The sequence below is a fragment of the Sceloporus undulatus genome, chromosome 1 (assembly GCF_019175285.1).
Source record: "Sceloporus undulatus isolate JIND9_A2432 ecotype Alabama chromosome 1, SceUnd_v1.1, whole genome shotgun sequence".
In the NCBI taxonomy this organism is placed as follows: Eukaryota; Metazoa; Chordata; class Lepidosauria; order Squamata; family Phrynosomatidae; genus Sceloporus; species Sceloporus undulatus.
In genome coordinates, this window is record NC_056522.1 from 221,103,466 (window position 1) to 221,130,685 (window position 27,220).

A 27,220-nucleotide genomic window follows, 5' to 3' on the forward strand; every position below is an offset into this window, starting at 1 on the left:
GCACTCACCAAGAGGACTTTTTCATGCTCTCTCAACGATCCCAACCATGCCTGACAATTCTTTGTGAAAAGTGTCATGTGCATCCTAAACTAGTCTATGCAATGGACTTCAGGTGCAATGGAAGATACTGTCTCATTGCCAAATTTGAAATAAGAGCCAATTGCCCAGTGAGATACCTCCTATAAGTGGAACTGGAGATGAAGGGCTGTTGCCATCTTGTCTCTTGCTGCAAGAACCAAAACATTTGCAATGGATTTGCTTCCTACTAATGTAATTTTATGCAATCTGTTATGAACACATACAAAATTCACTGCCATATAGCCCTCTATTTCAAAATTTGACCCCTGATGTTATAAAACCTAGCTAGCCCACAGCTACAAAAGATAGCTGATTATATGTTGAAGTTCTCTATATAACATATAGCTAAATGTTGACATTGTTGGGGCAGTAGGTCCCGTCATCACTGGGTACAAATGTGCAAAATTTGTAAAATGGCAAAATGATATGATGTTTAGTTTATGTATTCCTCTCATGTGCTCCATCCTCATTCTAGTATACCTTAACTTTGGATTTTGGATGCTAGATATGTGTGTATTTGTGTGAAAGAAAACAATTTTTTTATACTATTAGCATTTTTTAAAAGCCAAGTTCAGGTGACAGCATTTCCAGAAAGATTCCTAGAGGACTAATTTTGAGAACCTGGTAACCATGCTTGTGTGTGCATGTGCCTTCAAGTCACTGGTTGACCTATAGTGACATCATGTATTTCATTGGGTTTTCTTAAGCAAGTAATATTCAGAGGTGATTTCACAACTTTCTTCCTCTGAAATATAGCCCACATACTTGTATTTATTGGTGGCCTCCCATCCATGTACTTAGCATCAAAACATGACATATATTTTTGGCTTTTTCTCCCTCAGAAAAAATACAAAGAGAAGTTTGAGAAGGAAAAAGGAAAGCCATATGCAATTACAACTGATACCCCTGAACTACGAAGAATCAGGAAAGCCCAGAACCAGCTCAGTGAGGTAAGAGTTGCCAGGATTGCAGGGTATTAAGTGGGAAGATGTGTCTCTCTGAGGCTATTTTAATTCTAGGCAGGAAGGCAGGAATCCCAGAGATCATGTTGCAGTAAGCCAATCTGGAGCCTTAAGAGAAGTGTTGGTAAGATTCCTAATCTAGGAAACTGAAGACTCAGCAGCAAGCCAGAAATTTTAGGATTCTGATTGGAATTCTAGATACCTGTATTTCAAGAAGAGAGAGATAAAAGATCTTGACAAAAATGAAAAAACAAAAAACAGGCACACTGTACTTCTATCCAGTAAATGAAGCATGGGCACAGAATCAGCTTCCTCATGAGTAGAGTACGTAATTGGATTAAGAAGTCTGTACTCAGCAGATACATGCTTGCACTCTGATATTTATCTGTACTGTAGTTCACATTCACACCCTGGGGTATTTGATGTAGTCCCCTGTTTTCACATCATTGCACAGGAAAGGTTATATTTCAACTTTATAGGTTACAATGCAGATATTTGTAGCAGGAAGGTACACCCCCATAACTATTTTTGCCCACAGACACCACAGAATGATTTTGCACAAAACCTGCAGTGGAACTAATGCACAAGAAGCATTATTTTTCACAAGCTCAAATTCTTAAAACTGAGATTCAATAAAACTTTCAGAAAATAACAGAGTTGGATTTGTTTCCAGAAATACCAGTTCTAATCATACATGCACAAACATATACACGGAAGATCAATCTCTCAGACAGTTATGCCATCACACATCTATATTTGTGGCTATGTAGGTTTACCACACAATATATATTTGTTTACTGTAGGTTAAATATCGCATGGCTGGTGATCTGGCCAAGACCAACTGTCACGTTGATGAAAAAGCAAGAGATATAGAGCATGCAAAGAAGGTTTCTCAGCAAGTTAGCAAGGTAAGCCCCTCTGTGGAATGATACAGAAAGCACAGAGAGTTATAAGTACTCATATGAATCTATATACAGTTCACATAACATGATGCATTTAGAGATGTTTCAAGCTATTTTCTGGTTGATGTTTTAAAAATAAAACGTTTGGAAAAAATAAAATAAAATAAAACAAGTGAAACTTAAAAATCAAATTTCTCCTGAAATAACTCTTCTAGTAAATGAACAATGTTTTATCCTTTGTGAAATAATGGTATTCCTACCAGTATTCTTAATGTTAGTCTGTTATTTATCATGGACAACAAAGTGATTGTGCAACCAAAAGGCATCCCTGGCTCCGTGCCAACTGAATAAAGGGTTAATACAAACAGCATTACATAGGATCATGAAAGAGATCCTGCCCCAGTGGGACTGCATAGGAGTTGGAAAAGTCTGGAAAGATCTGGCAAGGTTGGCCTGTGGGAGTCAGACACATTTTTACTGAGTGTGTGGAGGCTGGATGATGGTAATGGGCCACCTGAAACCAGAACACCAACTTTAATGTAAATAGAAAACAAGAGTAACTAGACTAGAGCAAAGTTTCGACCTGACTTAATGTCAGCATTGTGACACTTCAGCCTTTGTAAACTGTACTTGGAGGAAGGCCTCATTTTGCTATGCTTTCTAATGTGAGGTAACTATTTAAATTGGAATAAAATATGTCCTCATACATTTCTCCTTTGCATCCTGATTTGTATCTTCACTGCTTGGCTCACTAGTGTACTGCTCAGTTAGAGAAAAGGGGAGGGCTCTTTCTTCTTTTGACTAGGAGTAACTACAGAGGACCTTCGGTATCTATGGGGGTTTGATCCCAGGACCCCCCTATAGACACCAAAATCTGTGGATGCTCAAGTCTCATTATATACAGTGGCATAGTAAAATGGTGTCCATTGTATGAAGTGACAAAATCAAGGTTTGCTGTTTTAAACCTTTTTTTGTGTGTGGATATTTTTGCACCATGGTTAGTTGAATCCATGGATGCCAAATCTATGGATATGGAAGGCTGACTATACTCCTATCTTCTAGCAGTGGAAGAAAAACTTTCATGGGCATCCTTTCCTGCCTGCTGCTGAACAGCTTCCAAAAAGGAAGGTGGTGGCAGCCTATTTCATGAAGTCTGTGCATTCTCCAAAAGGGAAGACTCTTGCATCTCCCACTTTTAACCAAATATTTGGGATGGAGGAAATTTCCACGCTTGCCATCCAAGTTTAGAATCCTACAGTCATGTGCACTTCCAGCTAGTCATTTCATTTTTTAATTGGATTATCACGTGGCCAGTCTACTTCTTCTGTTTGGCTATGAAAATGCTCAATCAAAATTTATCATGTGATGTACATAACAAATGCCAGCATAAAGGGGCTTAGGGAACTACCATTGGGGATCCCCTTATATGGAATTACTTGATAGCATTATCCTTATGAGATACAAGGAGCAGCTTTGAAACTTCAGAAGGCAAAAACATAAGTAGTTTATTCCTTCATTTCATCATAATGTCCAAAGCTGTGATTAATACCATTTTCTCCGCAGGGAAATGTATTTGCTGCTGATGTGGGAGAGGCTTTACCTGATAAATCTCCCCAAAGGACAAATGTGTGCACAGTTTGTTCAGAAAAACTTCAAAATTTCTGCCTCTATGCTTCAGCAGAGCGAGGCTATTGCCTTAGGCAGCAGATCTGAGGATGTCATTTAAAAAAAAAAAAGGAAAACAAGCCAATTACTAGACCATTTCTTCGCTACTCTTGTAAAATGGTTGAGGAGGCATGCTTATCACATTTTCTGCCTCATCTACCATAATGGCTTTACAACTGGACCCAGCTGGGTAAGGGACACCATTTGCTGCAGCAAAATAACTTCCGACAGCCTTGCTTGAGCTTCCTTTTTCTTCTGCAGCCATGGGCTTTTGAAGTACCTCTAGAAGAGTTTGCAGCTGGAGGTCTTCTCACATATTGAATCTAGTGAATTGGTGCACCTGTGACATATTTGTGACAATTCCTGTGCTGATCCCAGCTACAGGGACGTAGCTAGGATTTTAGGAAGGGGGGGGGGTCCAGACTAAGTGCCACCATTATAATGGGGCTTGAGTGCGGCGGCGCAGCAGCACACACCATTCATTTTTCTACTGGAAGGGGGGGTCCGGACCCCCAGATCCCCCCCTTGGCTACATCCCTGCCAGCTACTCCGAACAGCAGTCTAAACAATCTGTGAGACAGCACATTAACCCATTCCATACAAAAGACTGCTCAGCAACATTTTATCACCAAACTCTTCATGCTAATGCTTCTTTATTTAGGTTTTAATTTAGAAACCAACAGTAGTTACTAGCTTCTTTCTAAATACAGGATCAAATGAGATGTTAAGGTGAATGTGTATTGCCTTTCATTAACCCTCCTATGATGGGATTTTTGCAAGGATATGTGCTTCAGTGATCAGATAAGGAGGTGAAGGAAAACATGGGTTATGACAAACAGATGTATTTTACTACATGAGGAAACACATCTTCTAAAAAACATGCTGAATGTATCATCTACTCTGACTCTTAAACTGCCGTTATAAATAAAAAATGCAATCCACAACTGAGGGCCTCCTGTCCATTAGATTTCACACTGGAGACATGACTCAAGGGTTTACTAGTCTGAAATGAAGGTTGACAAAATTTCTTTCTAGACAATTGTTATTAAGCTAGGTAAGCATATATTCAAATTTTCAAGGTGAAAAGCCTTCACGAAATAGTTTATAATACAGCTAAAATGAATGGTAAATTTCAAAGCTGAAGAAAAATGCAGTAAGATGACAATATAATAAAAACAGCAGTGGTTTAAAATAGAGGAGAAAGAGGTTAGACAGATCTCCCAGGAGAGTACATTTCATCAACGTGGGGCCAACATTGATTGTATCCACGCTGCAGAAACAATCTGATTTGACTCCACTTTAATTACCATGGCTCAATGCTATGGAATTCTGGGAAGTGTAGTTTATTGTAGCACCAGAACACTCTCGTGCCACAACAAACTATTTCTAGAATTCCATAGCATTGAGCCATGGTAGCTAAAGTGGTGTCAAACCAGATTATTTCTGCAATGCGGATGCAGCCACTAAGTTTAAAAAAAAACACGTATAGGAGATATTTTGGTAGAGTATCTCCTAAGTATGGGCTTTTGGTGAAGAAAGAGAGGTGCTTTCCTCAAGACTTGTATAACCGATACTGTATGTTGCTTTTCCCTCCTGTAGGTGTTATACAAACAGAATTGGGAAGAGAATAAGGAAAAGTACTTGCTTCCCCCTGATGCTCCAGAGTTTGTGCAGGCAATAAAAAATTCAACATTGTACAGCAAGGTAGGTTAGCTCTCCTGGCCTATATAATTCTCCATTCATTTTGTTTCCATTTCATTCACCCTGTTTCTTGACTGAAAACATTATTATGTCTCTTTCTCTAAGAAATCATACATAGAAGACTGGGAATCAGACAAATCACTGTTTTACCCTTACGACGACAGTCCAGAACTAAGGAGAGTTGCACAGGCCCAAAAGGCCCTCAGTGACGTAAGTATCATGAACCAAGTAATGAACTGGGTCTTTTTCCCCCTTCAGGAGGTAAACACAAGACATATAAATCTTTGCTTAATGCACTCTTATATATAAGAATGAAAAAAAAAAAACCTCAAAAGTTTTCTCTCTGCCTGGCAAGATTTTGAGAATTTTTGTACATTTTTGATTATTTCTCTGTCTGTGTTGCATCATAAAACTTTGTGTGTGTTTGCAAAAGCTAAAGAAAGGCATATTGGTTTGCAAAAAACATTGATTTTGCACCAAATACATTCTGTGCTGAACATTTTGTGTTTTTCAAGAACATTGTATTTTGTATGAAGCAGAACTTATGTGCTCTTAACATGTGATTTATTGTTGTTTATAAAAAAAGAAAATGGGAAAAGTGCTGGATTTTTCAGACCTGCACTGGGTCAAAAATCTTACAGAGGAGGAGAATTTATTTTCACCAGAGTATCTTTTGACCTGTTGAAACAGCCTTTTTCAGGATGATAAAATCATCACCAATGTGAATGTTTTTTAAAAAACCCTCTACATGCTTTTTGGTGAACATACAGGAGTTTGCAGTCTTGAACCAGTATCTGCCATTGCTTCATTTGCAAAACAGGAGGTCCTGATGTTTACATCTATCTACTGGCAATTGGAGGTTTTCATTTCAGTGGTACAATGAATCTACTCTAGGTTTTAGATTGTATCTGCACTGCAGAGTTAATGCAATTTGACACCACTTTAACTGTCATGGGTTCCATCCTGTGGAATCCTGGGCTTTGTAGTTTATTGTAGCACCAGAGCTCTCTTACAGAGAAGGCCAAACATATCACATAACTACAAATCCCAGAATTTCATAGCATTGAGTCATGGCAGTTAAACTAGTGTCAAACTGCATTAATTCTGCAGATGCACCATAAATCTAAACTTTAAAGGAGTCACCCAAGGTGCCAAACTCTCTCTCCAACATAGATTTAGCACCTCCAGATCTGCTTTAAAGTTCTGTCTAAAACTCAGAAGGGAGTCTCTACCTCTTCTTGTTTTGAAAGCCACTAAGTACCACTAAGTCAGCCTGAAGTTTTGCTTGCCAGTGACCTGTGTGTGGATTTCCCTCAGAATAGCTCACAAGGCTGCAAACTGGCTTTGACAACTATTAGGGACTTCAACTGACCTTTTATTGAAAATGAAAGTACAAATGCCGAGGCTAGTGATCTCTGCATCCACACTTGCACAAAAAGTGAAAGTAATGTGTTACAGAAAGAAAATGTTGGACTAGGACTAGGGAAAGTCATATTTAGATTCTGATGACCATGGACCACTCACCATCCATCTGTCAGCCTTACCTACCTCTCAGGTTGACTGCTGGCCAGGATATTCTGGGGACAGACAGGGTCTGCATGGATGAAATGCATTAGGTAAAACAAGTCCCCCATTGTGAGCTTCTGGGAAGGACAACCCATAACATCTCAGTTTATGTATGGAAGCTGTCTGGGAGGATTGTTAGGAGTGATTTAAAAGAAGTTTACTTTCTCCTTTGAAGAACCCAGTGCTGGTAGTGCCCCATCCATTGAAATGAATGGTCCTCTGTGGGAGGAATTTGCCTAACCGCTAGTATCCTTGAGTGGAAAGATTTCCCCCCTGAAATATCCAAAAATCCAAACAGATAAAATTGTTACCCTCCAACAATGGGTTTAGAATTCTATAAGAGCAATGCTTATTTGAGTTTGTTTTGTCACAGTGCTAGCTAGCTCTGCTGCAAACAGCCAGGCTCCTAGAAAGCAAGAGTAAATGTTCTCCTTATTTAAACAGACAAGTCCTTTCCTCTTCCCATTCTTTCAGATTGTCTACAAAAAAGGGCATGATGAGCGCAAATCTAAATACACTGCACTGCCAGACCCACCTGATGTGGAACTTGCCAAGAAAGTAACCAGGCAGCTCAGTGACGTGAGTACACTCTGCTGTTAATTCTTGGATAAACATATCCTTTAAGAACTTGGATGAACAGAGTTATCCAACTGTCTTGTTAAGGTAGAGAGGGAGAAGAAAATATCAAGAGTTCTCGAAGGAGAATCTATGTTTGCCCAAAGCTTGAAAGCAACTAGTTTTTTAAAAAACAAATTACTACCAATTGTTATGTTTTTCAGCTACCACTGTATAACTACATTACACTACATTTGCAAGTTAAAAGGGGACAACATTACTCTGTTACTTTTATAGCGCTTTAGCTGTGGGATACTTTAGCTGTAGATTCCTGCCCTGGCAGGAAAGTTGGTTTAGATAGCTCCTAGGGTACTTTCCAACTTTATGTTTCTATGGTATGTGGTCACATTAAATATTGGAGGAGGGGTATCAGATGGTCAAGGTTCTGGCTTGCCCTGTGCGTCATGCTGCTGAATGAAAAGCATTAAGAGCATTTTTTTTAAAAAAGTAAAAAAACAAAGACTCTAGTTACTTTTCAGAAATGGGAAAGTAAAGAGCTGCCTTTAAAATGGCAGCTATAATGACTACTAACTACTATACTTTGGTGGTTTTCTTGCTATATTTTCAAAAGTCACCTTCCAAGCCCTGTGTTGATCACATTACTCTCTATTCTAAAGTTACAAATCCCCAAACTCCCAGGAGGAGGAAGGATGAATGAAACTGTAAACTTTATTCAAACATCTGAAGAAATTGAAGTTCTGAGACTGAAAATCGTAGCCCACCAGTTTGATACAATCTCTGATAAGAAAATGCATCACAAGAAGATTTGGGGTTTTTAAAACTTTAGTTGGTTATCTGAAGTTCAATATTCATTTGTTTTGACAGCTGAACTATCATGAAGACTATAACAAGAAGAAGGGCAAATGGAGCCAGACCCCCTGCTATGATGTAGCAGTTGCCAGAATGAACTCTGACAACTTCAGCATGGTAAAGAAATACTTTTAAAGCGCAGCAAGTGAAAACCATGTTTGTGCTTTGCTTTTTAAAAGCCACTTCCTTTTTTCTATGTAACACTCGCCTTTCTATGGTAGTTAAATACCAATTTTGTTGACCTACCATATTTTGTTGACCTATCATATTTTGTTGACCTATCATTATATTTTCACAGAGAAAATACCAAGAAGACTGGGAGAATGCAAAAGACCAAATCTACTTTATGCAGACAGAAACACCTGAGTATGAAGTTAATAAGCGAGCTGGAATTGTTGCCAGTAAGGTATGTTTAAAAAATGAGCTACTTGTTTAGATTGGGCCCATTCTAGAAAATCATAGCAAGAGCATGATCCATGTTATACTTCCATTGCATAAGTGAAGTGAGAATTTAATCTTTTTTCAGTGAAGATGGCTCAAGGCCTTTTGCCACTTCAGGTGGAATGGGTTCTGTTGGAGGGAAGACAGTGGGGGTCTGAAATATGAGTGGGATGAAGGGATGCCCCATACCACCACTGCAGTTACCTTGCTGCTTGAACCAAAGGCCACTGGTAAATGAAAGCATTCCTAAGAGAATTGAAAATGTGACAGAATATTGTGCAATACACCCCAGATTACTGTTTTTCTTTGGTGTGGGCATATTCCTTGTATGCACCACACTGACCCAGATGGCTGTCCAATCTTCTTCATATTTCCTCTGTTGAGCTCTGCTGAATATATCCTTGGCACAACTGTTGACTGGGTATCTACAGGCATACAGTTTTCACTTACATTTTGAGTAAACAACCCACAGAATCTTTCTCTGATTCAGGAGTATAGTTTCTGCAAAAGGGACAACATAGATTGTGAAGGCTTCTCTCTCTAAATTAGCACAACATTATGATTAACATTTGTAGGTATACCACACTCTATAATACATGCAATTAATGAAACCAGCTGCTTTTGTCATGAAAATATTGCCAAGTTAGCCATAAATGGCATTGACTTGTTCAGCTGTTTTTCTAATCAGAGAGACAAAATCTCTGAACTGTCTCACATATAAAATACTACATAAATCTTGTCAATCTTTTTTTCAAAACCTATAAAAATATACTAGGCATTTGAGATGTTCAAACAACACACACATTTATAAAGCTATTGAAGTTTTTTTTTCTCTACCCTTTAACTTCTCTAGGTGAAATACAAAGAAGACTATGAAAAAGCCAAAGCTTCTACAGATTATAATGTGCTTCCAGCTACAGAGAATCCACTGCTCAAGCATCTAAAATCTGTTGGAAATCTTGTGAATGATGTACGCAAGATATGTTTCTCCAGAGATGTTTTTGATCACTACTAAAGTTCTGTCAATCACAGCATTTGTTCTTTTGAATTAGGCTTCCTTATTGATACATTTCCCATAAGACCCCATGTCTTCTTATGAGCTGCAAATAGATCTGCAGTGCTTACTCAATAAATAAATTAGATGAATCCAGACCTTGGAAAAGTTTTTTTCAACTACATCTTCATGGGGGATTCTAAGAGTTTGCTGCCCAAAAAAGTATTTTTTTTGCAGAGTTCTATATTCAGTAAAAGTATTTTGTCTAAACTAAAACTAAAGTCTGAACTAAAACTCTGTCCTCAATTAACCAGAAATTGGATGTTTAGACTGCAAATGATTTTTATAAAAAATAGTAACAATTGTGAATGACAAGCCTTGTGTTAGATAAACCAATTAACTTGATACTTCTATTTTGCATAGGAGGAAATGCATCTTCTAAGAAGATTATCGTACATGTTTTTCTCCTGATCTGGGTATGGGCAGGGATGGATGTTATCGCACACTTTCATGCCCAGCTCAGAGGCATCACATACCTGATCTGGACTTCACAAATAATAGGACTTTCCTGTTCTTTGCAACGTCCGGGAGAAGTCTGGATTGGGTATGCAATGTCTCCGAGCTGAGCACAGAGGTGTGCGATAACATCCATTTTTAAGCGGTTTATGCCCATACCCAGCCTGTGCCCAGCTTGGGAGAAAAAACTGTGATTATCTCCTAAAACGATATCTGATATGGCATATATATGTATGATTTAAAAACAAAGAGATAACTCCTGGATAACTCATGTCCTGGATAGCTCAGTGTGGCATTGTTTTAGAGCAGTGGTTCCCAAATTTTAGACCTCCAGGTGTTTTGGACTTCTACTCTACTACTTCTAGGAGTGACCATATAACACCAATATTAAAGTCACTCCACTGGCTGCTTATTAGTTTTCGAGCACAGTAAAAGGTGTTGGTTATTACCTTTAAAGCCTTACCTGGCTTGGAACCAACCTATCTAAGAGATCGCCTTCTTCCATATAATCCACCCCGTACTCTCAGGTCCTCTGGGAAGAATTTATTGCAACCTATAAAAACTAGACTGACTGAAACTTCCCAGAGGGCCTTTTCTGCAACCACTCCCAGCCTGTGGAACGTCCTGCTGGAAGAGATCCGTCAAATCACCAACTTAGACAGCTTCAAGAAAGCTGTCAAGACGGATCTCTTCCGGCAGGCCTTTCCAGAATAAACTACTCAGCCATGTGGTGATCCCCCCCCCATATATATTATGACTCTGCCACTTTTATTGGTTTTAATTGTTATGTAATTTTAAATTCTATATTGTTTAATTGTCTTTTAAGGGGGGACATTTTCTATATATGGTTGTATTTTAACTCTTGTAAGCCGCTTTTTTAACAAAAAGTGGGATATAAATAAAACTTATATTTATTTATTATTATTATTACTCCCAGAAGGCCCTAGCCAGCTTGGTCAACAGTCAGGAATCCAGGGAGTGGAGTCCAAAATTAAAATTAAAACATTGGCTCCAAACTTCATGTTGCCTATCTCAGGAGGTCTAAGGGAGTTCTCATGTCTGGTGGATCCTACCAGGGTGCTGGATGCTAATACAAGGCCTGGATATAATATTGGATCTTAAAACCAACCTTGGTGTCAACTTTGGGTAGGTCCTGGGTAAAGTACCTTGGGTGGGGGAGCATTTCCTGACGAGACTATTCTTCCCTACCTTTCCATGAGTCTTTCTGGATTTGCTCATAGCATACCTCTTCTTCCTGTGGGCTTCTATAGTGGTTCCTGGCCCTCAGCAAGCTTACTGGGTGGAAGGTAAGGTGCAGTGCGAATGATTATATTTGCAGTAGCCCTTTCATATCATGCTCTTTGTATTTTTCCCTGACAGAGATTATATAAGGAAGCATATGAAAAGGCCAAAGGAACAAGTATTAACTACTGTGACACTCCAAAGTATCAGCTTGACAACGTACTGAAAAATTTCAGTGATGTAAGTGTGGTGGCAATCACTTCTGTATCACTATTAAGACCAGACTTTCCTAAAGTGGAATATTTGCTCTAATATGTGGTGGTACTCTTCTGTTCCTATAGGTCAAATACAAAGAGGCTTATCAGAACAATATCCTTGGCCGCTACATAGGCAGTTTTGAAGACCCATATCAAACACACTGCATGAAGATTGAAGCCATGAAGAGTGATGTACGTATGAATTACGTTGACCTTTCTGGATTTTCCTGATCAGACAAGTTCATAGTGGTGACGGATCCCTTGTCATTTTTCTTCCCTAGAAAAACTACAAAGCAGACTATGAAGAGGACAAGTCAAAATGCTACTTCCCACAGACCATAACTCAAGAATATGAGGCCATGAAGAAGCTAGACCAGTGCAAAGATGTAGGTACTCCTTCATTGTTGAGAGAGCTCATCCTTAGCTGTACTATGTGTTCTGGAACTACAAAGAGTTAAAGAAAAACTTAACTACATTCCTTTTTAAATTCAAAATTGTACAGTGCAAGGCATGCTATCACTATGGAATACAATGAAAAACAAACAAATTTTAAGCAAAAATAATGTCTGTTAATATGGTGGCTTAGTGGTTAAAACGTTGACTCTGATTACCACAAGGTCGGCAGATTGGCAGTTTGAGACCTAGGTGCCACGTGATGGAGTGGGCTCCCATCACTAGTCCCAGATTTGGCCAACCAAGCAGTTTGAAAGCATGTAAATGTCCAAGTAGATAAATAGGTACTACTTTGTTGGGAAGGTAACAGTGTTTCATGCGCCTCAGCATTTAATCATGCTGACCACATGACGACGGAGTCGTCTTAGACAATGCTGGCTCCCTTGGCTTAGTAACGAAGATGACTACTGTCCCGACAGTCAGACATGACTAGACAATCATGTCAAAGGGGAAACTTTTAGCTTTACCTTTAATGTATACACAAATGGAAAAAAAAGACTATGTAGACAAAGTACTAATTAACTATATCTATCATTCTGTTTAATAATTTACAAAATTGAAAATAAATGCTCTTCAAGATACCTTCTACTGAAATATTTAACATGAGAGCATCTGAAGCAAATTACACCATTCCAAATGCATGAAACAGAGTTCTGTTCTATTGCTTTTCTTTCAATGAGAGAGACGGGGAGTTTTGAGTAACGGAGTGTGATGGGGATGATTTTCAGCTGAAAAATGCAAAGTAGAGAATGGCTTCAGCCTTTCTTTCTTCCAGCTGCTATTCTGCTCAAAACTTCAGCCTCTAGAGGCTACTGTTCATCAAAATAAGACTGTTGAGGGGCTTCCCCCACTAATTAGCATATAATGTGTAGTTCACCCTTGGGTTTCACAATTCTGACAGGTAACAACTTCATATACATTTTACAAGGTTCTGATGACACCTAGCGGCCAGGATATGTTTAGCTCACATGCAATATTTCTCAAATGAAATCTAACCTCCCATGCAGTTAATTCTTCTTAACTATAGCAGGGAAGATAATGGCCTACACCAGTGTGTGGCATGTGGCGAATAAATGTGGTGTTTGGCACTGTCCCTGGTACCTAATGGGATAGATACAATGTTCAGTAAATTAATAAGTTAAAGCTTGTATTATATTTCTTTATCGAGACCTCATGAATGTTTCTTCATTTTTATTTTAGGCCTGTTACAGACTGCCAAAATAAAGCTGCTTCAGGTCTCTTTGGAGGTATGCTATTTAAATGATGCATGGGTCCTAAGAGTCTGGAGGTCGCGCCAAAGCCACAATCCATTCCTAATCACTGGAGTGCAGCTTTGGTGCAGTTTCCGGATTCTTAGGATGCATGCATCACTTAAACAGCATACCTCCAAAGAGACCCAAAGCAGCTTTATTTTGGCAGTCTGTAACAGGCCTTAGTCTAGTTTAGAGGACTTTAAGATGTGCATGTGATAATAGCACATTTTGGCTTAGCTTGAGGCACTGTAACTGTGTGTGGGAAATGTAGTATGTTTACATGAGTATTCATAGTTTTCGCTTATGATGTACTAGGAAGGTTGATCAAATTTATCCATACTCTTGTCTGATACTGCTTGAATGCTCCATGTCTTTGGTAGTCTGAGGGCTTTAAGATCTGCATATGACGATGTTTTGCTCACATAATAGATGCTAATTCAAAATATAATGTTTTCTGTTGGTTTGTTTTACTTTCTCTTCCATCCAGTATGTCTACAAAAAGCATCCTGATCAGATCAAATTTACACAAGTGACAGACTCACCTGTTCTGCTACAAGCACAGATTAATTCCAAGCAGCTGAGTGATGTAAGTAACCTGACAATTAAAAGCAACAGTCTCCTGCTGTTTCATTGTGCCTCACTGGACAAACAGTTTCCAGGCATGATTTAGGAGTTTCCTCTTGTGACATTATTGAACAGATCCAGAATATGCAAACAAACAAGTCTGGTATGGACATGAGACTGACTGCTTGTTCCATGGGGGTGGGGTGGGGGGGGAGGAGGTCTCAGTAGGGTTCTGATATACGTACACACAGGGAGAAGCAATAATCCATTGCTGATTACAGATGTGTGAGGGTTCAGATCTTTTTGGTAGGCATGTTTCATTGATCAAGAATCAATGTTTCTCTCTGTTAGCCTGCATGGCAGAGATGGGTGTGTTTATTTCCAACCTCGACATAGTCTGACAACTTCAACATCCCAATATGGAGCTTTAGCATTCAGTGCTAGGGTTGGTCTAAAACATTTTGTGACCTGAGATGAAAGGCAAGATACTGCTTTATCACTGCTTTTTTTAAAAAAAATTATTAAGAATAAAGTCTAACAATCTATAAAGAATAAAGAATAAGGAAAAGAAAAAAGAATAGAAACCCTAAAACAACATATATCTACACTTTATCTCCATTTTGCATATAGAACTCAACTGGACTGGCAATTATATCTTAGTTAAGTTGTTAAGAGCAGTGGACTGGTTTTAGAGGAAAACTCTTCCAGGCACTAACTCTCTGCAGGATCTTACAGGCTGAAGATTTTAAAAACAGACAATTAACCAAAGTGACTCCAAATAAATATGAGGTAGAGGGACAAGCTGATTTGGCATCAAAAATAATTATTTCTTTATTAAGACATCAGAAGAAGATAGTAGGAGAAACAAAAGAACAGTGTATGCTCAATGCAAGCTGTTTCTCAAAGCAAAAAAGGGGGAAAACAGCATGGAGGCTAAAAACCCTTCTCCTAACCAATCTGAGGGGGGCTAGCGCTAAGCTTAAGGGACTACAGGCTATAAACTTCATATGGATTTTCTCACCATCTGACGTGGAGAAGATGATTGCAGACTGGAGCAGGGAAGCAGGTTTGAGAGAAAGAAACTCTTTCTCTCAGGGTGACCAGATGTCCTAATTGTGAAGGAGGACAAGACACCATAAAATGTAGGACATTCAAGAAAATGTAGGACACTACAAAATAAAAGCTCGAAACACTCATATAAATGAGGTGAACGTGCCCTTTGCATACAGATAATGACTCTTAAATGGTCTGAGCAGTATCAAACAATGGGGTTGTGCATACAGGACAAAGCCAATCATGCTAGATATTTATGCTCTTTCAAATCCAGATAGGTTTTGCTCAACCACTCTGAAAGGTGCAATATACGTCACAATGGGAGGTGTACCAGTCTGAGGCAGTTCAGCAGGTCTCCATTGACTGGAGTTTAACAAGGCAGCTAAGCACTGATTTTTTTCATCAGTGCAACAATTTCTTTGTCAGCAGGAGTGGGGAGAATGAGGGAATTTTCAATGTGTAGTTTAGAATAAGGCATAGCTCCCCAGGTCACAGCAGCCCAAGCCTGTCCAGTATCCTTTCTTAACAATTTATGCAGATTCTGGAAACAGACAGCTTTCTTGTCTTATGCATCAAAGTCTAATACTCATATTTATTGACCATAACATGTATCACAGTGTTCCACTACACCTAAGGCAGCAGGATAGTTAGGGCACCAGACAGCATGGTGAACAGAACTTCAATAGAGATGAATGATCAGATTGCTGAGGAGTCAGGATGGGGATGCAGTGATAACGCTACTGCTTCTGGAGGCAGATGCTTCATTTTGTCTAATGGCAAGGTCAACTCTGTTCAGTGCTGAATTTTGAGAAACTCGTGGCTCATATTAAGCCCTGTTCACAAGTACTATGCAGCAATTTTATATTTTTAGCTGGTTATGACTAGAATCCACTTTGTTCATGAGAGTGATATGAAATATATAGTGATATATTATGAATTTCCATATGTTTTTATTTTTAAGGACTTAAATCTTACCTTGTCAATAATATTTATTCAATATAAATTTTGCTATAATATGCATCTGTAATGGCCCAGATGTAATTCCTATTACTGAGGCAAACAATCACTACATATAGAGCTATATTGACAAAAGAGGAGAATATAATACTTGTAGATTTGGTAAGTTAGGATTTACAGATACTAGACATTAAAAAACATGCAATATTTTGAAAAAGGAGAGCTTTTTACACTACATTTGATTGGAGGTTTTACTTCATATGATAGCAAGTGCCATCTATTGTTTCTGTGTCCACACTCTCTGATGGTGCAATCTGATTCCTTTTATAGGTAACAATGGAAATATTATTCTTGGTCAAATAAAAGGCACAGAAATAGTGTGTATGTGAGACATCTGATTTTAGATTTTTGGATATTCCTATTTAGTTCTGTTTTAACAATCTGTTTTGAAATCTGAATTGATTAACTTGTGTCATCATTTTTATGTCATTATTTGTTCATTCTGCATTTCAGTTGAACTACAAAGCCAAACATGAGAATGAGAAGTTCAAATGTTCCATTCCTGCAGATGCCCCTTTTTTTCTCCAGTCCAGAGTCAATGCATATAACCTCAGTGATGTAAGTATGAATCTTACATTATAAATAGGTCTTTCAGAAGTAGGAAGGTACAACAGACAACACTAGGCTGCTAATAGCATTTGAGATGCAGATTATATCACATCACCACCACAATCAGCTACAGCTTGTCTCCTTTAACTGAAATGCCTGGGACCAGAAACGTTTGGGATTTAGGATTTTTTCAGATTTTGGAATATTGGCATATACATAAAGAGATACTTTGGGGAGGGGAACCCAAGTCTAAACATGAAATTTACTTATGTTTCATATAAACCTTATACACATTGCCCAAAGGTAATGTTATACATAACATTTTTATTAATTTTATGCATGAAACAAAGTTTGTGTGCACTGAACCATCAGTAAGCAAAGGTTGACACCTATCTTACCACCGATGAAAAAAAGTTTTTGATGTTGGAGTATTCTGGGTTTTGGAGCTTTGGATAAGAGAGACCCAACTAGTATATGTCAGGCATTTTCCACTGATTACATAAATATGAAGCAGAAAGGTAGACCAGGAGGAAGAAGAATTAAGGGATAGAGAACTCAGAAACAGGTAAATAAAAAAGATATTACCTAATCTGGTGGTGAACTAAGAAGGATTTTAGTAAGGGAAACAGAGATATAAGCTGTTTCCGGATGAGAGTTTAATAATGCAGCTGTTTTTCTCAGATTTTATTTGGGGTCAATATGTCATTGTTTTCCACCTACAACCCTCCTGTGTTTTATTCTGTTGCCTTCCATTCTTTTATTTACTATAGAAAATCTGTTGATGGGGGAAAGACAGAATAGCTTCATAATGTAATTTGACTGGTAGTGTTAGAGCCCATTCATCTGGGTGTGAAGGGAAAGATAAGAGCTTGCAGTGATAACAAGACGAATTATCTGAATCCTTATAGTAAGTTGAATGTGTATTCTCTGAGGAAATTCATCAAAGGATAGGACAGGACAGGAGACAAACAAGTAAATTAAATTAGACTTGGATGGAAGAACCCCTAAAACTGGTTCCTGTGCATTGGGGTAGGTTGGCACCCATTACTATGGGTGGAGTCAGACAAAGCTGCCTCTTTCTCTTACAAAGGGTATAGAAAAATCTGTCTGACTTCCTCTGAAATAAGAAGGACATGAACACAAAAGAGTGGGAAGAAAGCAAAGGCCTGAGTACAGTAGTATGTGCTTAGATTTAAGAAAAACAAAGAATTGCTGTTATATGTGTTGATGCTTTGTATTTACAATAATCCATTGGTTGAGGGGGGAGGAAACATGAGCCCTGCAGAAGAAAATTGTGTAGGATTAAGTCCAAAGATGAGCAATGCTCTAATGACTTGACAGTGTTGTTTGGCTAAACCAGGCTATTGATATATCCTGTTCCTAACAACACATATGATCCATGAAAACAACTAGAAGATTTTTCCATTTACTGTGCCATTAATTTCATGAAATCCAATCAATGATAAACTCATACTTTCATATTCGTTATTAAGTAACACACGTTAGGAAAATTTATGTATGTCTTTCTTTCTCATGTGTGCGTATGTAAACTATTAAATAAATATTATGATCTTCTCATTTTGTTTCCTTCCACCCCCCCATCCTGCATCAGAACTGCTATAAGTATGACTGGGAACAATTAAAAGACAAGAAATTTGATATCAAGATGGATGCCATTCCTATCCTTGCTGCTAAAGCCAATCGAAAGATTGCAAGTGATGTAAGTGTTAGACTGAAATTAAGATATTTCTTTTATTGATACATATTTGCATATGGAAGAAAGTTAACTTATTTTCCTCACTTCTCACCTGCTCAACATAGGTGGAGTACAAGAAGGGTTATGAACAGGGCAAAGGGAAGATGATTGGAGCTTTGAGCATTGAAGATGATCCCAAAATGATGCTTTCTCGGAAAGTGGCCAAACTACAGAGTGATGTAAGTATTAATATATACGCTGTAATCAAGTTTTGTTTATGGGCGTTCCTTTATTTACATTCATTTTAGCTACTTGCATCCCATTGATCAGAGATTTTTTTGGTGGAAAGACAGGATATAAGTAAAATAAATAAATACAGTTTAAAACAAGAACCTGGGATACTTGGCAGGACTACAGGCACAGTATAAAATTCTAAAAGTTGACCATATTAATCTTTGGTGAACTTCCACCCCTACAGCTTAAATTGATAAGAAAGAAGTGTAAAACATTTCCATAAGCAGAAAGGTTTCTTCCATTTATGGAAGTTGTATTAGTCCAATGGAGGAGCCCATTGGAGAGGGAGCAGGTTGTTGGTGTTGGTATATTTTTGCTAATACTACCTTCCTCCTGCAAGAGTTTCTAAAGGAACAGTTTCTTAAGAAACATCTCCTCCTGTATGCCCTTGCTGGAACCCTGAAGTCATCGTTGGATGACTTCAGGTGCTCCCACTGAATGAAGTTAGGTGGGTGGCTAGAAAAGAGGGTATTTTTTTATTTGTAACTCCCCACTTATGGGGTGTCCTTTCCTGGCACCCATACTGTTGTCTCTTGGTCACTTGTTTCCTTCTCCCCATGCATTTTTGGTTTTAGATCCTGGATTATGGATTTAGAGTTGAGAATTTTTTTTACATATTCACAGAGCCAGACTGAACACACACTGTTGTGTGCCTTCAAGTCATATCCACTTATGATGACCTTGAGGTGGTTCTATCACAGGGGTTTCTGGCAATAACATTGTGTGATTCACCCAATGTTACCCAGTAGGTTTCCATTCTTGAGAGGTGAATCAAATTCTTATCTCCAGAATCATAGTCCAGGGCTCAAATCACTACACCACACTCGCCTTAATATGTTTTGATACCCTCTACTGATTGTTTCTGTTGACTGTTTAGCATGTATTGTATTTTTATTATGAAATTGGGCAGATGAAAGATAAAATTCATGCATCCCATGCAATGTTTAACTTACTTATCTCATTCACTGACATGTGATAGGACTGCTTTAGATGGCTTTTCAAAAGGGTAAGACAAATTTGCAAACAATAGGATTATCAATAGCTATTAGCTACAATTATCTAAATGAACATCCATCTTCAGAAAGTGTAACCTCTGAAGCTCAGCTGCAGATTAGACATAGAAGGTGGCTGCATACATGATGTAATGGTGGATGTTCAGTATTTGAAGAGCGTACAAGCTTTTTCACTGGTGAAAAGAGTAGGGAATTGTGATATTTATCATAGACTTATGATCTTCCATTTTAATTCCTTGGCAGAGATTATATAAGGAAGCATATGAAAAGAATAAAGGAATAAGTATTAACTACTGTGACACTCCAAAATATCAAGTCGACAATGTTCTGAAAAACTTCAGTGAGGTAAGTGTGCTAGTTATTGCTCCTAGATACCAGACTCCCCAATCTAGTTCATGAGCTGTAGTAACATGAGGCAATGTTCTTCTTCTCCTATAGGTGAAATATAAAGAACCATATATAAATAATATCTTGGGCCACTACATAGGCACTTTTGAAGACCCATATCAAACACACTGTATGAAAATTGAAGCCATGAAGAGTGATGTAAGTATGAAATATATTGACCTTTCTGGCTTTGCTTGTTCAGACAAATTTGGTGGTAGCGATTGATCCATTGTTATTCTTTTTCTAGAAAAATTACAAAGCAGACTATGAAGAGGACAAGTCAAAATGCTACTTTCCACAGACCATAACTCAAGAATATGAAGCCATAAAGAAACTAGACCAGTGCAAAGATGTAGGTATTCATTTACTGCTGGCAGATCTCTGTTACATTTACTTTATAGGATTATTGTGACATCTAATGGACAAAATGTGTTCAGCACATGCACGTTTTCTCAGGTAAATTTATACATAACCAGGCTGTTTATGCAAGTAATAGTGGCTTAGTCGACTGTGCTTGCATGTGGCAAATATTCCATGACTACCTTGTCACTCATAATTCTTAGTTAACATTGACTAGGAAATGTTAAATTGATCTGACAAAACATCTGGGGATCTTTGGAAGTTTGTACCTTTGATAGTTTGCAGGCTTTGACATTTGGAAACAGCAGTGTTGACTTGACCAGTCCTCACTTCAGAGAATAAAGAGCACTACAACACCTGAATTATAAATCCTTTCATTTATGCTAATACTTAAAAATAGGACTATGATACTGGCTCCTACTCAAAATCAACTGCCAATTATTATTTTTTCTCCCTCTAGTATACCTACAAAAAACATCCTGACAAGATCAAATTTACACAAGTGACAGACTCGCCTGTTCTGGTACAAGCACAGATTAATTCCAAGCAGCTGAGCGATGTAAGTAACCTAGCAACTAAAAGCAACAGTCTCCTGTCTACTCTTACGTTTCACTATGCCTCATCACACAAACAGTTGTGGTAGCTTCTCCTTGTGACATTACTGAGCAGGCTCCAGAAGCCGCAGAGGAATAACTCGGGCATGGACATGAGAATGAACACTTGTTCTATTTGAGGAAAAGAATGTAGTAGTTCTCCATACAAAACTAGGAATAAGCAATGGTTAGCTGTCAAGAGTCTGATTTTCCTGAAAGGTATATTTTCCTCACCTGGAATACCTGCATGATGAAGATGTATGTGGGCAATTTGTGGGCTGGAATTCCCAACTATTACATGCCCTGACTTACTTACTTCTATATTAGAACATCAGATATTCCAGATCTCTGAATTATAATTCAGTTTTCATTCTTGATGAGCTTCCTATTCTCTTTAAGTTGGAGTCATTAAGCCTAGTGATTTAAATATTATTTTAGCTCCCTATGAATCTACATCTGTTGTAGTGGGAAGCTTGTATAAGGAATCAACCCATTCTCTGGTGTTTATCAGACGAGCTCTTAAAGAGGTACTATTCCAGTGTGACTCCTCTAGCTGCCTCCTGTTGCATGCTGGGATTGGCAGTTTTAAGGAGGGGTATTTAGAATTCTCAGGCAGAGAAGTTCAGCTCCTTAAAACTGCCAATCCCAGCATGCAACAGGAGGCTGCTAGAGGAGTCACACTGGAATAGTACCTCTTTAAGAGCATAGTGTGATAAACATCTCTGTTGTTGTAATGGAGAATTGTTACCCTCCTCTGTCATTTCCCAGTAGCTCCACCCACAGAGACAATGATAAAGGATTGTAGGAGCTGTAATTCAAAACATTTGATGGCCAAAAGTTCTCTGACTTTATTCTGGGTTTAAACTTTATATTAATTAACTAAATTTGTTTACATGATGTTGATCACATTCTGCTGAAGCAGCTTGAAATTCAGACGTTGCAACTATCCCACTGAAAACTGAAATATTAAAAAGATGAAAGGAACGGATCTGAGGAGACACATATTAGGAGGAGAAGGGCAAAGAAAGTGAAAAAAGAAAACAAGACAAAATATGTAATTTTAAAATATTGAACAAAACAACAATAATTCACAACTGCAACAACCAAGCCCTTCAAGCTTCTGATTATTTTTCAGTGAAATGCAAACATAATCTTATTATAATTTGTCTATATAATTTGCACAGCTAAATTTTCACAGAAATTGGAGTGTTCTGATTGTCTCACAAGCTTGTTCATGAAGCCCAAGTATTATAATCAATGGCTAGAATTCACATAGGGTACTGTACCCCAAGACAATTATTCCAGCTCCCTCCAATACCGCTTTGGCCATGTGGATTCCCACAATCCCCATCTACAGAAGCCAGGCATCAGAGAAACAGGCTGCACAGAGCAAGCAGCTATTCTCTCACCGCCTTTCTTCTTTCTTTGCTGTTGCCAAATAATGAAATCAGGCAAAACTGAGAGGAAAGCAGTCAGTCCTCTCCAATGCAGCCCCCACCCCATGCACCCCTGTGAATGAGCTCTGGAGACCTAGGATGTCTGCTAGAATTGGTTTGCAGGTATTTTGAAAGCCTGTAAGGGGGTGGGGAATACAGTTCTGAAAATTCCACCAGGAGCCCTTTCACATTATACAGTTAAAACAAAGTGAATCCATTTTAACTATCATAGCTCCATTCTATGGAATTCTGGGATCTGGAGCTTAGGGAGTGTATTTAGAAATCTCAGCCAGAGAGCTCTTCTAGAATCTCACAAAAACTACAAATCCTAGGATTCCATAGCATGTTGTCATGGCAGTTAAGATAGACTCATAATGATATTATTCTCTAGTGTGGAAGAGGACCTGAAGAATCGATTAAAGCTTCCTACACATAGAAGGAGCACACTATAGGCTAAATTTTTAAAACTAATTTCACGTTTTGTAACATTATATGTTCATTTTGACATTTCAGTTGAACTATAAAGCCAAACATGAGAGTGAGAAGTCCAAATGTTCGATATCTCCAGATGCTCCTCTGTTCCTTCAGTCCAGAGTCAATGCATATAACCTCAGTGATGTAAGTATGAGCCTTACAATATTTGGGCCATTTTCACTGTTACAAAGACATGACTAGGCTGCAAACAACAATTTGCTCTTGGTTACTACATCATCATCATCATCATCATCATCATCATCAATTACAATGGGGCTTGTGCAGAAACCTAACCCTAACAGGAAGGAGAAAAATAAGACATTCTAGGGACTCTAGAAGTAGGTGACTGAAGAAAGGAAACTTGATTCTGGGCTATCTAATCAGGATTCCAAAAGGACAGAGAAGGAAGAGTTGGACGGTCAAACTAGACATTAAGGAAATACGTATTCCCAACAATTGGTACATTTTCTCTTCAGTATAAGGATTTCTTCAAATATGTTTACCTCGGTAATCAAACCTCCTAAGTAAGCCTGTGTTTGCCTTCCAACCGCTAATCACAAAACAAGGCAAACTAATTTGCAGAAGCACATGTTATGACAAAGACATCTTTCTTCACTTGAGAGAGCACTGTGCCTAAATCTGTGCTAAGCATATATGCTCAGATCCTGCAAATGGAGGGAAGAATAGATAAGAAGGAAGGGAAAGCTCACAGTAAATATATTGTTAAGGCCACATGTAGATAGCAGGAAAAATGGGTTGGAGGCAGGTGAAATGGAGAGACAAGCCCTTGGAGTTCTGCAGGGATAGTAGTAGTTTCTGATCGGGATCTAGGACTTTATCACATGAAGCTTGAAAAGTGGAATTAGAGCAGAATAGTAGCATCTATGACTGTGCCTTATCACATGATGCTGTGTCTGTCCAGTACATGGCCTGTAGTCCGTCCAGTGACATCACTAGTGTTGGTGTCACCTTGTGCAGTAACTCATGGTGTCACCCCCATTGATCTCTTCCTATATCACACCATACAGAATCCATAATAGAGTCAGCCCTCCTTATCCACGGATTTTTTATCCATGGATTCAAGTATCCACAGCTTGAAAATACTTTAAAAATATACAACCTTGATTTTTGCCCTTTTATATAAGAGATACCATTTTACTATGCCATTATATTTACTGGGACTTGAGCATCCACAGATTTTGGTATCCATGGGGGGTTCTGGAACCAAATATCAGTGAATAATGAGGCCCCACTGTAATTTCTTTGTACTAATGTTACTCATAAATTATAATTCCCGTATATCTCTGGATGTAATGGTAATAGTTGTTACATACAGTAAACAACTAGCACAATTCAAATTATACTTTTAAATTAAAATATCATACAGACTAAATGTACATATACATAATTTCATGTATTCAAAATGAACAATTGGTAAACTTATGTTTTTAAAGAAAATTAAAAAATATATTTTTTAAAAAATGAAAGATTAATTTTTTGGAATTTGAACTTTTATTTTATTCTTATTTTTTAAAAATCTGGGGCCTCTCCTTTCTCCTCCCACTAAGCCTCCCACCATCTCTTCAGCATTTTAATGGGACACAGGTGAATGCCACAATCTGTTTTTGCCAAAAGGCAGGTGTTTGAGGAACAATGGTGTTACCCCCTTTTAGGCACTCCCTAGTGATGCCACTGAGTCCACTCATTGCTTCTCACTGATGGTCAAAACCATAAATCCCTCCCAGTTGCACTGCATTTGCACTGCTAATTCAAGTGTGATAGGTTTCTTCCAAGGCTGTTCCAATAAATGGGCAGTCATGTGGTATGAGGTGGCACAGTTCTGCTCCTCTCTCCTTCCTCCTCACTATTCCCAAGCAGGCTGATTTTTTCCAATTTCTTTCTTTCTTTCTTTTACTTAATGGATTGCCATGATCACACAATTGTGCTAAAAACAGAAATAAATACAGATTGAAAAGCATGCTGGAGAGGGGTTAGGGCAAGGAGCTGGGGCTATGGAGGCCAGCATGAGGAAGGGAGAGGCTGGGATAAAAGCAGCACCATGACATTTTTAAAGAGCTATGAGATAGTGACTATCCCCAACCTGGTATGTATGCATTTCCTTGACTAATGCAATTGTGGCACCTAATGAGCCTGGTGAGATAAAATCCCTAGAAATAATAATAAAATAATAATAGGATTTATTTATATGCTGCCCAGTCAGTGGAATAGAAATAGAATACAGTAGTTATAGTAATAGGTACAGGATAATTTTGTAAAAAGATTGGTAATTTGAAGAAGAGAGCTCTGTAGATCCCTAAGAGAGGAAGAAAATAGCTTGATCCTGGTGTGTGTGCAGTAGTTTCTAATGACTGTAAAGATCTTTTGGAACACATTTTTGTGACAGTCAAATCTATTGATGATGACAAATTTTTGCAAATTATATTCCTTAAAAATGTTAATTCCAGTCGCTGTATTTACTCATGTATAAGTCTAGAAATTTTAGTCAAAAAATTGACCCCAAAAACTTGAGTTGACTCATCCACAAGTCAATGTAAATACTGTACTTTAACTCTTTTCAAAAAAAGCAACCATCCCTTGGTGAAGCACTGACTCCCTCTCTATTCCGCCATCCATCTTGCCTTTAGTATAAGTACAAACAGTTGGGCCTGCTGAAATTCTATTAATAATAATAATAATAATACTGTTTATTTATAGCCCGCTTTCCCAAAGGGATCAAAGCGGGTTACAACAAGGGTACGAAACAATGTACAATTTCCAACAGTATCTACATTATAAAATCACACAACAATACATCAAATTTTAAAAACAAGATAAAAGATTAGAAACATTAAAATACCACAACAATAGCTAGGTTAAGAAGTGCTAATGTGAAGGGGGGAGAGCAGATGTCACAACACCTGGGGGAAAGCCTGTTGGAAGAGATAGGTCTTGAGCTTCTTCCTAAACAGGTCAAGGGAGGCAACAGAGCGGAGCTCGCCGGGAAGGGAGTTCCAGAGCTACGGGGCCAAGTTGGAAAATGCCCTCTGTGCAGTCACGGTGTACTTCGTATTAGGAACCCTCAGCAATTGCTTCCCGGCCGATCTGAGAGTGCAGGGCGGATTATATGGCGAGAGGCGGTCCTCCAAGTACCCTGGGCCCAAGCCATTTAGGGCTTTATAGGTAATAACCAACACCTTGTATTGGGCTCTGAAGCAAATGGGCAGCCAATGAAGATCTTGCAAAATAGGTGTTATGTGGCTAGTCCTGGGGCATCCAGTGACTAACCTAGCTGCCATATTCTGCACTAATTGAAGCTTCCGAGTTTGGTACAAGGGTTGCCCCATGTAGAGCGCATTACAGAAGTCCAACCGAGAGATTACCAGAGCATGTACCACCGTTTCAAGGTCCCCCCGGCCCAGGAAGGGTCGCAGCTGGCGTATCAGCCGAAGCTGATAACAAGTGCTCCTGACTGTCGCATCCACCTGAGATGTAAGATGGAGCAACGAGTCCAGAAGCACCCCCAGACTGAGAACTGAGTCCTTCAGGGGAAGCATGACCCCATTCAGGACAGGCGGACAAATCTCCATCCCCGGGCCAGGGGAACCTATCACGAGTACTTCTGTTTTCTCTGGATTCAAGCTGAGTCTGTTTTCCTTCATCCAGCCCATTACTGACTCCAGACAGGCATCTAGAGGAGAGATGCCATCCCTGGTCACTGCATCAATCGGAGACACAGAGAAACATATTTGGGTGTCATCAGCGTACTGATAACACCACGCCCCGTGTCTCCGGATGATCTCACCCAGCGGTTTCATGTAAATGTTAAACAGCATGGGGACATAATGGCTCCTTGAGGGACACCAGATGTAAGTGCCCTCTTATTGGAGCACACGTCCCCCAGCTGCACCATCTGGAATCTACCCGAGAGGTAGGAACGGAACCACTGGAGCGCAGTGCCCCCGATACCCAACTCCCTCAGGCGTTCCAGAAGGATACCATGGTCAATGGTATCGAAAGCCGCTGAGATGTCTAAGAGCACTAACAGGGACACGCTACCCCTGTCCATGCCCAGACGGAGATCATCGACGAGGGCGACCATGGCAGTCTCAACTCCATAGCCTGCCCGGAAGCCAGTTTGAAATGGGTCTAGAAAATCCGTATCATCCAAGACCGATTGAAGTTGGAAGGCAACCGCCCTCTCGATCACCTTCCCCAAGAAAGGCAGCAGCAAAACAGGCCGATAATTACTTCAAATCAGGGGGTCTAGGGAGGGCTTTTTCAGCAGCGGTTTTACAGTGGCCAATTTCAAGCTGGAGGGAAATTGCCCTT

At 39.0% G+C, this 27,220-nt stretch overlaps 1 protein-coding gene across 24 annotated transcripts in view; it reads left to right on the forward strand.

Moving 5' to 3' along the window:
- The window catches only part of NEB (nebulin), a 215,393-nt gene that overhangs the window by 16,334 nt on the left and 171,839 nt on the right, over positions 1 to 27,220 (forward strand). For 23 of the 24 annotated variants that reach the window (XM_042478209.1, XM_042478218.1, XM_042478235.1 and 20 more), the window contains exons 6-25: positions 921 to 1,028; positions 1,844 to 1,948; positions 5,207 to 5,311; positions 5,414 to 5,518; positions 7,349 to 7,453; positions 8,315 to 8,416; positions 8,598 to 8,705; positions 9,594 to 9,710; positions 11,631 to 11,732; positions 11,834 to 11,941; positions 12,031 to 12,135; positions 13,943 to 14,041; positions 16,543 to 16,647; positions 18,251 to 18,358; positions 18,460 to 18,573; positions 19,885 to 19,986; positions 20,080 to 20,187; positions 20,276 to 20,380; positions 20,849 to 20,947; positions 22,931 to 23,035. In XM_042478209.1, coding sequence (XP_042334143.1) covers positions 921 to 1,028; positions 1,844 to 1,948; positions 5,207 to 5,311; positions 5,414 to 5,518; positions 7,349 to 7,453; positions 8,315 to 8,416; positions 8,598 to 8,705; positions 9,594 to 9,710; positions 11,631 to 11,732; positions 11,834 to 11,941; positions 12,031 to 12,135; positions 13,943 to 14,041; positions 16,543 to 16,647; positions 18,251 to 18,358; positions 18,460 to 18,573; positions 19,885 to 19,986; positions 20,080 to 20,187; positions 20,276 to 20,380; positions 20,849 to 20,947; positions 22,931 to 23,035 — 2,115 coding nt within the window. The remainder of the gene's footprint in view (positions 1 to 920; positions 1,029 to 1,843; positions 1,949 to 5,206; positions 5,312 to 5,413; positions 5,519 to 7,348; positions 7,454 to 8,314; positions 8,417 to 8,597; positions 8,706 to 9,593; positions 9,711 to 11,630; positions 11,733 to 11,833; positions 11,942 to 12,030; positions 12,136 to 13,942; positions 14,042 to 16,542; positions 16,648 to 18,250; positions 18,359 to 18,459; positions 18,574 to 19,884; positions 19,987 to 20,079; positions 20,188 to 20,275; positions 20,381 to 20,848; positions 20,948 to 22,930; positions 23,036 to 27,220) is intronic. The other variant, XM_042478375.1, reaches the window with a different exon arrangement.